This window comes from Salmo salar, chromosome 22 (assembly GCF_965601325.2).
Source record: "Salmo salar chromosome 22, fSalSal1, whole genome shotgun sequence".
Classification (NCBI taxonomy): Eukaryota; Metazoa; Chordata; class Actinopteri; order Salmoniformes; family Salmonidae; genus Salmo; species Salmo salar.
The window spans coordinates 8,332,797-8,345,631 of record NC_138312.1 but is presented as its reverse complement, the minus strand read 5'-3'; the positions used below and the strand labels follow the sequence as shown (position 1 = coordinate 8,345,631).

General features: G+C 43.0%; 1 protein-coding gene across 2 annotated transcripts in view; it reads left to right on the top strand.

Moving 5' to 3' along the window:
- LOC106582685 (copine-5) overlaps positions 1-12,835 on the top strand; it is a 197,548-nt gene that overhangs the window by 134,587 nt on the left and 50,126 nt on the right. For both annotated transcript variants that reach the window (XM_014165981.3, XM_014165982.3), the window contains 2 exons: positions 5,874-5,977; positions 7,925-8,029. In XM_014165981.3, coding sequence (XP_014021456.1) covers positions 5,874-5,977; positions 7,925-8,029 — 209 coding nt within the window. The remainder of the gene's footprint in view (positions 1-5,873; positions 5,978-7,924; positions 8,030-12,835) is intronic.

The following is a 12,835-nucleotide window of genomic DNA, read 5'->3' as shown; positions in this document are numbered from 1 at the left end:
TCCCTGGTTCAAGCCCAGGTTGGGGTGAGGAGAGGGACGGAAGCTATACTGTTACACAAGCATCTTGTTTCTTGACCCAGAACATCATGAATGTCACTAATTTATTTGTATAAATGTTTTGTTGACGTGTTTTACAAGTTTGAGACCCATACCTAGGAGAATAGATGAATGGTAGAAACATTCCGTTAAATAGTATTTTAGTGATTTCAAACGTCGGGCCACCGTGGAGAGGAGTGTGTTTGTACTCACTGAACACAGCCTGCAGTCTAAGTTTGACTGGGAGTGATAATGAGACAGGACCTAGGACAGACACACACACAAACCATGCACAGCGACACACACACGTTCTCCCTCTCCCTCTCACCCAAACACAAACCATCACACTCACACAAAGCAGATCTGCTTCAACATTAAAAAGCCATTAGCAGCCTCAGGCCCTCCAACAACAACAGGAGAGGTGTTTATCTTCCTGATGCCCACTGCCTTGGCTGTCTGCTGGCACTTCAGCTCTTTAGATAACAAAGCTATTAAATCTGTACTCCCATGGTAAGATTAGCCAGCTACAAACTCTGCCCGGGCTGATTTATAAGGAGCTCGTACAGAATAATGGCTCTTTTTTTTTTTGCACTGTGTCCCAAATGGCACACTATTCCCTACATAGTGCACCACTTTTGACCGGTGCCCATTGGGTGCACTGTGCACTGTTTAGGGAATAGGGTGCCATTTGGGACTCAGGCCATAGCTTCTTCAGAGTGTCTGAAGCAAACAAACATAATGGTCCCCAGAGAGAGAGACAAAGTTAGACAGACAACAACAGTAATTTAGAATAACGCTTGAATTATTCAAGTCTTACTGCTAATTTACATTCTTAAAACCTCTCTGGGGTATGTGGGACGCTAGCGTCCGATTTCAAAAAGGCTTTACGGCGAAAGCATAACATTAGATTATGTTAGGACAGCGCCGAGACAAGAAAAACCACACATCCATTTTCCAAGCAAGGAGAGGCGTCACAAAAACCAGAAATACAGCTAAAATGAATCACTAACCTTTGATGATCTTCATCAGATGGCACTCATAGGACTTCATGTTACACAATACATGTATGTTTTGCTCGATAAAGTTCATATTTATATCCAAAAACCCCATTTTACATTGGCGTGTAATGTTCAGAAATGTTTTGCCTCCCAAAACTTCCGGTGAATGAGCACATCAATTTACAGAAATACTCATCATAAACGTTGATAAAATATTCAACTCTTATTCAAAGAATTATAGATACACTTCTCCTTAATGCAACCGCTGTGTCAGATTTCAAAAAAGCTTTACAGCGAAAGCAAACTTTGAAATAATCTGAGTACGGCGCTCAGTCACAAAACCAAACCCGCCATTTTGTGGAGTCAACAAAACTCAGAAATAGCATTATAAATATTGACTTACCTTTGATGAGCTTCATCGGAATGCACTCCCAGGAATCCCAGTTCCACAATAAATGTTCATTTGTTTCGATAAAGTCCATCCTTTATGTCCAAATACCTCCTTTTTGTTTGCGCATTCAGTCGAGTAATCCAAATCCACTGTGCTCGCGCAGTTAGTTCAGACGAATAGTCCAAAAAGTTATATTACAGTTTGTAGAAACATGTCAAATGATGTATAGAATCAATCTTTAGGATGTTTTTATCATAAATCTTCCATAATATTCCAACCGGACGATTCCTTTGTCTTCAAAAAAGAAAAGGAACACAGCTAACTCTTACGGTAGCGCTCACCACTGAGCTCATGTCATTTTCTCAGTCATCTGATTCCAATGACTCTTATTCTCTCCCCATTCACAGTAGAAGCATGAAACAACGTTCTAAAGACTGTTGACATCTAGTGGAAGCCGTAGGAAGTGTAAAATGACCCCATTGACACTGTATGCTGGATAGGGAATCACTTGAAAAACTACAAACCTCAGATTTCCGCACTTCCTGGTTGGATTTTTTCTCGGGTTTTTGCCTGCCATATGAGTTCTGTTATACTCACAGACATGATTCAAACAGTTTTAGAAACTTCAGAGTGTTTTCTATCCAAATCTACTAATACTATGCGTATCCTAGCTTCTGGGACTGAGTAGCAGGCAGTTTACTCTGGGCACCTTCTTCATCCGGACGTCAAAATGCTGCCCCCTACCCCGATGAAGTTAAAGGAGAAGTTAGCTTTTTTACAACCAATTCTGTATTTTGGATGTAAATGGCATGATTTATAGAAGTGTCCAGACATAATTTTTCTTGTAATTTCACTTGTTCTTGAGAAACTTACCCCAACCAGCGATACACTTCCTCATCCTCGTTCTGTACCCAAATACACAATTTTAGAACTGGAAACGCTCTCATTGTAGTGATGCAGGTCTTTAGATGTTGTACACATGAAATGGTGTGATTCCAAACTTTATCCACAATGTTATATCCCATTTTGTGCAACTCGAGTGCAACTTCCCTATCCAGCTGTTCCATTCTCCGTGTAGCCTGCTGCTAGAATGGACAGATGTTTAGCTCGAGTTGCAACAAAATGGAATATACAGTGCCTTCAGAAAGGATTCAGACCCGTTGACTTTTTCCACATTTTGTTATGTTAAACCCTTATTCTAAAATGGATTACATTAGTTTTTTCCCTCATCAATCTACACACAATACCCCATAATGACGAACCGAAAACAAGTTTTTAAATGCAGTCCCTTTGCTATGAGACTCGAAATTGAGCTCAGGTGCATCCTGTTTCTATTGATCATCCTTGAGACGTTTCTACAACTTGATTGGCGTCCACCTGTGGTAAATTCAATTGTTTGGAAATGATTTGGAATGGCACACACTTGTCTATATTAGGTCCCACAGTTGACAGTGCATGTCAGAGCAAAAACCAAGCCATGAGGTCAAAGGAATTGTCCGTAGATCTCCAAGACAGGATTGTGTCGAGTCACAGATCTGGGGAAGGGTACCAAAAAATGTCTGCAGCATTGAAGGTCCCCAAGAACACAGTGGCCTGTCATTCTTAAATGGAAGAAGTTTGGAACCACAAGTCTTTTCCTAGTGCTGGCTGCCTGGCCAAACTGAGCAATCTGGGAGAAGGGCCTTGGTCTGTGAGGTGACCAAGAACCCGATGGTCACTCTGACAGAGCTATAGAGTTCCTCTGTGGAGATGGGAGCACCTTCCAGAAGGACAACCATCTCTGCAGCACTCCACCAATCAGGCCTTTATGGTAGAGTGGCCAGACGGAAGCCACTCCTCAGTAAAAGGCACATGACAGCCTGCTTGGAGTTTGCTAAAAGCACCTAAATACACTCAGACCTTGAGAAACAAGATTCTCTGGTCTGATGAAACCAAGATTGAACTCTTTGGCCTGAATACCAAGCGTCACGTCTGGAGAAAACCTGGCGCCATCCCTACGGTGGTGGCAGCATCATGCTGTGGGGATGTTTTTCAGCTGCAGGGACTGGGAGACTAGCCAGGATCAAGGCGAAGATGAATGGAGCAAAGTACAAAGAGATCCTTGATGACAACCTGCTCCAGAGCGCTCAGGACCTCGGACTGGGGCGACGGTTCACCTTCCAACAGGACAATGACCAACACAGCCAAGACAATGCAGGAGTGGCTTCGGGACAAGTCTCAATGTCCTTGAGTGGCCCAGCCAGAGCCCGAACTTGAACCCGATCGAACATCTCTGGAGAGACCTGAAAATAGCTGTGCAGCGACACTCCACATCAAACCTGACAGACCTTGAGAGGATCTGCAGAGAAGAATGGGAGAAACTCCCCAAATACAGGCGTGCCAAGCTTGTAGCATCATACCCAAGAAGACTCAAGGCTGTAATCGCTGCCAAAGGTGCTTCAACAAAGTACTGAGTAAAGGGTCTGAATGCTTATGTAAATGTGATATTTTTGGGGGGGGTTTTGTTATTCAATTTCTAAAAAGCTGTTTTTGCTTCGTCATTATGGGGTATTGTTTGTAGATTGAATGGAACTAACAATTTTAGAATAAGGCTAATGTAACAATGTGGAACAAGTCACGGAGTCTAAATACCTTCCGAATGCACTGTAACGTTGCAGATAAAGTTCAGAATGAACATCTAAAGACCCTACATCACTATACTGTGAGAGCTTTGCAATTTCTATTTGGTGTTTTTATCCGCACCCCCTGTACTGCAGAATGAGCAATGAGGAAGTGTATCACGAGTGGGGAAAGTTTCTCTAAAATAAAGATTTGGTTGTATAAAAGTAAACTTCTCCTTAAATGGATTGTCATTGTCTTGGAATGTTTTAGCTAATAACTTTTCGGTGATATAGTAATTGAATTTGTAATTAACAGATAGGTCTACATCAGCGACGATGGAAGAGCAGGAGAGAGAGTGCTATGGCAGCGGAGGCTATTTGTCTGACCATCATTAGTGATGGTCAACGATCAGGCACAGTGTCTGAGAGGACGTTAGTGGGACTGTCTGATCTGAGGAGTTTTACTCCTCTGGTTCGACTGGGGATTACTGACTGGTTGGAGAGCATGCCCCGCCCCCCCCCCCCCCCCACACAACCATCAGAGATTGACCTAGGCACCAGGGAGTTAGAGGTTGTAACATCATCTCGTCTGCATCCCAAATGGCACCCTATTCCTGTGCACTATGTAGGGAATAGGGTGCCTTCTGGGACACAGTCCTTCTCTGGAACATGGTGATGAGTAGGGTTGGTGTGTAGTGCATCATTACTGTAGAATTTATGTGGCTCTGTTTCTCCCAAGAGCTCCCGGTGTACCCCTAATGAGCTCTCATATTCATCCTACTGCAAGAGATGAAACACAAGCACACGTGTGCTCTCGCACACGGACACACGCACACACATAGACGCACACAAACACACACACTGAGATGGAGGTGGCTTGGTTGTAATTGTGGCAGTAGTGGTGAATTGATTAGAATGCAAAATGCATTTTGCCTTTTATTTGACACAAACAGATGAGTGACTACAACAAACAGGGAAAAGAAGCACAAACAACAATATTAATCAACTTAATCATTAAGTTGAGATATTTTCTTTCTTGCTCTCTATTCATTCTCTCTCTCTCTTTCTGCCCCCTCTCTCTCTCTCTCTCTCGCTCTCTCTCTCTCTCTCGCTCTCTCTCTCTCTCTCTCTCTCTCTCTCTCTCTCTCTTTCTGCCCTCTCTCTCTCTTTCTGCCCTCTCTCTCTCTTTCTGCCCTCTCTCTCTCTCTCTTTCTGCCCTCTCTCTCTCTCTCTCTCTCTCTCTCTCTCTCTCTCTCTCTCTCTCTCTCTCTCTCTCTCTCTCTCGCTCTCTCGCTCTCTCGCTCTCTCTCTCTCTCTCTCTCTCTCTCTCTCTCTTTCTGCCCTCTCTCTCTCTTTCTGCCCTCTCTCTCTCTTTCTGCCCTCTCTCTCTCTCTCTTTCTGCCCTCTCTCTCTCTCGCTCTCTCTTTCTGCCCTCTCTCTCGCTCTCTCTTTCTGCCCTCTCTCTCTCTCTCTCTCTTTCTCTTTCTGCCCTCTCTTTCTCTTTCTGCCCTCTCTCTCTCTCTCTTTCTCTTTCTGCCCTCTCTTTCTGCCCTCTCTCTTTCTGCCCTCTCTCTCTCTCTCTCTCTCTTTCTCTTTCTGCCCTCTCTTTCTCTTTCTGCCCTCTCTCTCTCTCTTTCTCTTTCTGCCCTCTCTTTCTGCCCTCTCTCTCTTTCTGCCCTCTCTCTCTCTCTTTCTGCCCTCTCTCTCTCTCTCTCTCACTTTCTGCCTTCTCTCTCTCTCTCTTTCTGCCCTCTCGCTCTCTCTCTCTCTCTTTCTGCCCTCTCTCTCTCTCTCTCTCTTTCTGCCCCCCCTCTCTCTCTCTCTCTCTCTCTCTCCGCACCCCCAAAGGACAGTGCAACGATGCAGTTCTGTGCCAACAAACTGGACAAGAAGGACTTCTTTGGCAAGTCAGATCCTTTCATGGTGTTCTACAGGAGCAACGAAGACGGAACGTAAGGCTCTGTGTTCTGTGATTCTGTATCCTGATCCTGTTAAAGGGATAGTTCACCCGAATTACAAAATTACATATTAGTTTCCTTACTTATCCCCAGTCTATAAACAAGGTATGACAGCAACCCAAGCTTTGGTTATGGTACCTATGTTAGCATTTTCACGCTTCATGTCCAAATCATCCAAAATATCAAAAAACAAATGTGTAACTCAATGATGTTACTTATAGAAAATGTGGATATGAAACGCAAAAATGCTAATAGGTTACCATTGACTTTACCAGTACCTTGTCCATAGACTGCTTAAAGGGTAAGGAAACCAATATGTAATTGTGTAATTTCAGTGAACTATCCCTTTAACATTGAGGGGGGTATTAATAAAAATCACCTAATAGCAGGAACCACACCACCTAGTGGTCATAACCTGGTAATATGGACATAAAGGATGGGACATAAACATGACTTTAATGACACAATTCTCTGAACACTGTTTTCTTTCTTTTTTTTTTACCAAATTCACTGAGAATACATTACATAGGATGAAGAAACAATACTCCGAGCCGCAGCGCCATACTACTTGTCAGACATAGAGATCTGATACTGTATACTCTTTGTTGGGTTGGGAGTGGGGTGGGGTCTGGGAGGTCTGTGGGAGGCTTTTGACAATTTCTTTGGATTCCTCATGTCTTACTCATTATTAGAAAAGCATTTGTTAGGTACTATATTTCTTGAATATTCTATGAATCCTATAAATTAAAAGTCCATTAGCTTAATTTCTCAGAAATCTAATTATATTCCAACAAAATAATGTTGCAGGAATGCTAATCTTATCCGTTTCTAAACTATTTCAGAACAATGGTGGGTGCCATGTCTTGCTAAAATGACCCCATTACCAATTACACTGGTTTCCTGTATCGCTACAGTGTGACAAATTATGCAGTGGAGAATTGCTGCGGTGGAGAATGCAATTAGAGAGAACACACAGAAGGCGAACAGGTCTTTGTATAAATAAATTAAACACACACCAGCAGGACTGAGCCAAACCCACCAGGGACTATACAGCACCTCCCCATTCCTTAACAGGCTTCCAGCGTGTGTGTACGTGTGTGTGTGTGTGTGTGTGCATGAGCCATACCCAGAGAGAATGCGCTATGCAACACCTCCCAATCCCCTAACAGGCTACCAGAGTGCACTCTGTTGTCCCAGAGGCCCTTGCAGCGAGCAATGTCAGACCATTTAAGGGCTGCTGGTTTAGAGAGCCTGCACTTCTTAGCCCTTATCTTCATTCAGGCATTTCTTAAAGTGACAAGAGGGGATAGTGGCCAGCACAGATGTGCTAAAAGTGTCTGTGTAGGAGAGAGGAGAGGGACAAATTAGTGTGCGGCACGGCACACACACAAACACACATATAAATGAGCACTTGGCGGATGCTGCTAAATGGACCATGCTGTTCTAATGGCCGAAGGACCGAAGGCAACGAGGCAAGATTAAGTAAATCCCACAGCTCAGGATAAAAGAGGGAACACACAATATTGTGCAAATCTAGATCTGCTCAAGCAGAATTGTGGTGGGTGGACATACTGGGTTGGTGTGCGGTCCCCATTAGGTAAGGCACTCAAGTATCAAAACAATATGCAAATTGTATCACACCTGTGTGAGGGAGGAGAGAGTCATTGTAAAAGTGAAGGCCAAAACACACCTTTGTTTGGACAGCGATGTCAGTAAACAAAGATTATACACTGATGCTATCATGAAGTTGCTGTTTTCAACACTATGAATTGTCTGTCTTTTAACCGGATATATTCTGTCCTTGTCTGTGTCTCTCTTCACTTACCTTTCTCTTCCCCTCTGGTCTTCTCTTCTTTCCTGTCTCCTTTCTTTACTCCTGCCCAACTCTCTCTATTTTCTCTCTTCTCTCTCCTCTCTCTACCCCCTCACTCTCTCCTGCAGGTTTACTATCTGCCATAAGACAGAGGTGGTGAAAAATACGTTGAATCCAGTTTGGCAGTCATTCACCATTGCAGTCAGAGCACTCTGCAATGGGGACTTTGACAGGTATAGAACTCACCTCTTTCACTCCCTCTCTCATCCCCTCTTACACCCTCACACTCTCTCATCCCACTGATCCTTCTCGCCCTCACTCTTCTTCACTGCCAGGCCATCTAGGCCTTCATACAGTATGTACTGAACATGGTGGGAATACATCAGCTCACGATCATTGTTTTATTCCGAATGATTTGTAATCGTGGAAGTGGCCTCACTCATGCTTACAGAAAGCTATGCACCTTTACGTCTCTTCTGCACTCTATTGCTAGCGATTTGGCTGGAAAATGCTAAAAGAATCACAGAATATAATAAAATCAAAAAGGAGTGCATGGTGTTTCAGGGGTCAGATTCTTATTTAGTAGGTTTATAGGCCTAAATGGTTTTTACCAAAGCAACAAAAATATGACATGCTGAAAAAAGGACTGTTTGATTTCCTCCAAATCATTGATAATTTAGTAACATTGTCACTTTTATTAATCTAGATATACTGAACTACAAATGTATTGGGGATCATGGGACGGACTATGATGGAGTCACGGCACGTGTGTACGGCGAGGTATAATGTGTAGGCTTAGTTTTCCACCTGTACCTTTAGATCTAGCCAGCGTGGACTTCGATAACATTTCCATAGACAAGCCACTGTAGGCTATAATATTACTGTCGCCTACTTTTTTCAAATCTGATCTAGCAACTGAATTAGACTATTCTTCACATTACAAAAAAAGTTTCTAAAGCACTCAGCAGCTCAATAACTCTATCCTCCACAGCACTGTCCAGAATGAACGGTGCGTGGTGGGGATGGTCATCCGATACTGCTTCCAGCTCAGACTAAAATGGGCATTGGGTTTTCCCGTTGCCACTCCTGCTATTTCAGTCCTTGGCCTTTCTGCACAATGTTTATGTATATTTGATTTTGCACTGGCATTGAACATGGGAACGGCAGAGCATTTTTTTTTCTCTCATTCGGGATGATATTCTATCTCTTCATAAATATATTTATTTCTATATGCGTCATCTAATGTCGATTGGACTTAGGCATCCAACCACAATGCCACCAGGCACTTGGTTTCTAATGAAGACCATGATCTTAATTCTGGAGCAATTGTAGAGGTATCTTTGTCCATAATTACCTCAACTGTCCAGTGTGATTTCTTTTTAGAGGGTCACCAAATGCTTTTGGGAACGGGCAGAAAAAGTTAACGTCGATCCATGGAGGCAAAAAGAACAATGTCGGAGTGTAATTCGATAAGGGAAAAGCTGCGAAATGGAGAGTTGAAAGTAAAGAGTAAAAGTCCTTTTTGGGAAAGATTTGGTGAAGCGTTAAAAGAGGATGATAGCAGTATTAGGCACTATACACATCCGACAGCCACAAGACATGAACTTCAAGTAGGCTCATGGCACGTTGTTCCCTTGACGTGCCATGAGCCTACTTGAAGTTCATGTCTTGTGACTGTCGGATGTGTATAGTGCCTAATACTGCTATCATCCTCTTTTAACGTAGCCAATTGTTCAGATGGGTTAAATGGAAACTGAAATCTGGACACTGACTGTAGGTCTATAACCTCTCACAGCCTTAATATTAACTCCTGCAGAATGAAGCATTTCCTTGCAGTAAAATTATACACCAAATGTCGACAACATGTGAAATAGACGTTTTTTTTGGTTTGTTTTGTCAATGTTTTGTAAGAGCCTCCTCGATGTTGGCCGAGAGAACACTTGCCCCTCTCCTATTTGGACGCAAGCCATCCAAAACTTGGGCCTCACCCAGAATTTGTCAAAATTGTCAATGATCTCCAAATCCATCGAGGAACAGCAGGATTTAAGCCAGTAGCGTAGACCGAGGAGACGACTAAAGTCTGACGTGCTTATACTCGGTGATCAGAAACAGTGATCTACAAGAACTAACCACGATGTGAGACAAGCTTTGACAGTGACAGCCAGGTAATCGAGTTAGCCTGCTAATGTTAGCTCCAGGAGCTGATATAACCCAGCCGAACACAGTGTGTTAAGAACAGCACTAACACCGTGGTCCCGAAATAAAACGTTTAAAACAAATGTTTTAAAGGTACAAAATGTATGTATCTTAGGAATATAAAATGTAGAAGTGTTTTTTTTGAAGTATAAAGCACAGTGGTGTGTCGCTACTCCAAACTTTCTGCTTCTTACTTCCTGGTCACTTTAACTTTGACAGGTAATTAACATCACCAGTACATTTCTCTTAGCCATGTACACTCTTATGTCCATAGCGGGTTGCGTTTGCGGATTGACAGTGATTAAAAGTTGAGGTGCAGCCAGAAATGACAAGAAATGCATTTCAAGAAGCAAAATGGCAGTCAACGATTTTAAACCAAAAGGAAGCTTTACTAAAGTATTTATTTAACAACGGGCTGATATCAGTGTTTAAAGAGGAGATCTGGTTGTGATTTTTGCACTGAATGGCCTGGTCTCGGGGATAAGCTTTTAGCCATAGTGTTAACAGTCAACATAAGCACATGGTAATCTCCACATGTCGTTCTGTCAGGGTTCCACTTACCACTATAAAGCCCCCTGAAACGGTAAGCTGGAGATGATAGGCCCTAAGACCATTAGGCCGTAAGATAGGCCCTATGACCACTTAAAGCTAGAATCCTTCATTAAAACAGTAACAAAGCGGATACCCCACTTCTTTTTAGGTAAAAAGCTGGAGGTCCTGGAGAAATGTAACCACTCTAAAATTCATAGACAGAGCTATGGTTACATGGGCTGTTCATCCATGATATCACACTTCTAGTTTTGAGGCTATACAGTGTTTGTTTACATTTACATTGTTTGCAAACATTTGAGTAAAGCAAGCTTATATTTTGGGTTCTGATGGGGTACGACAGTTGAACTGAGCTCATGAGTCATCTATAAGTTATATTCTTCAAGAATCAATGGGTATATATCATTCATTTAGAAGTTAAATGAATGTAGCAACTAAGGGAAAGGGGGATACCTACTCAGTTGTACAACTGAAATGTGTCTTCCGCATTTAACCCAACCCCTCTGAATCAGAGAGGTGCGGGTGGCTGCCTTAATCGACACCCACGTCTTCGGCGCCTGGGGGACACTGGGTTAACTGTCTTGCTCAGGGGCAGAATGACAGATTTTTACCTTGTCAGCTCGGGGATTCAATCCAGCAACCTTTCGGTTACTGGCCCAACGCTCCAACCAAAAAGCAGCCAACAAGTGTTGTAAAAAGCATTCCAGGTGAAGCTGGTTGAGAGAATGCCAAGTGTGCAAAGCTGTCATGAAGGCAAATGGTGGCTACTTTGAAGAATCTCAAAATATAAAATATGTTTTGATTTAACACTTTTTTGGTTACTACATGATTTCATGTGTTATTTCACAGTTTTGATGTCTTCACTATTATTTTACAATGTAGAAAATAGTAAAATCAAGAAAAACCCTTGAATGAGTAGGTGTTTCCAAACTTTTGACAGATACTGCAAGTTTGATGTAACTTACTCTGTGGATGATGTCTGCTGAATGGATATACTGCAAAACAGACAAATATTTACAACTGCATATAGTACCTATGACAACCTATACCTGCACCTATCAAAACACACACACACAGGCGCAAACACAGACACACGCCTACCTTGAGACCCCGGAGGATCTGGTATATGAGGAACTGAACGTGGTCGTCCGTCAGTTTCTGACACTTGACAATATTGTTGAGGTCCGCCCCCATCAGGTGGATCACCAGGTACCTGACAATCACAACCCAAAATAAGGAAAGACGGGTCTAATGCTCTAACCACTAGGCTGGATTCTAGCTTTAAGAGATGAGATGGTGATATAGCAAAATGCACTTCAGATATATGGCTTATGTAAGACATAAGAACAACAGAGAGAGGGGAGTTTAGATAGGGAGGAAGACAGAAAGAAAGGGAGGAGGAGGACTTAAACATGAGTCGACTATACAGAAAGAGAGGAAGAATAAGAAAGCGAGAGAGAAATGAGAAACTGGATTTATTTTTTTAAAGACCATACATGTTGGATGCTACTTGCTCTGTACAGGTCAAAGCAGGATTCCCTATAGCCTGCCTTCCTGCCTTCTCTCACTCCCCCTCGCTCTCTCTCTCTTGTTCTCTCCTTCCCCCCTTTCTCTCTCCCTTCTCAGAAAAGGCTGAGTTGCTTAGCCTTCTGTGACAAATTACTACACCCAAATTCTGCAGAAATAAATCCAAATATCATTCCCAGGCTTTGTCTCTGTCTAGATATAAATGTATTGGGGGTGCCCCAAAGGACTGTGGGTAAACAGGTCGGGGTGTCAGCCGACAAATCAAATATCAGACATAGTGAGGTCATCACCCTGTCAGAACCAATCAGACATGGGGGATTGAGATGTGTTACAGGAGAGCCTTTCCTAGAATGCCTAGAATGCCTCTAACACACAAACACACACAGACACAAAAACAAAAATACACACACGCACAAACACAGGCATGTGCGCACGTGCACACTTTAGCACGGACACACGTGTATGCACCCACACCACATGCATACACACACACGAACACACATGCGCGTACACACACACACACACTCCGCCTCAGTGTGAGTGAAATAGGATCTGACAGGGGCAGACCTGGAAACACTACATGTGTCATGAGATATCACAAAGCCCAGAGCAGAGAACAGCCAACCGGTTACACACTTGGTTTGTGTGGGTGTGTGTGTGTGTGTGTGCATGCATGCATGTGTAGGTGGTGTGTTCAGTATAATGTGTATGTTGTGTGGTTTATATCTCGTGGCTATGTTCATCTGGTTTAGCATCAATCCATATCG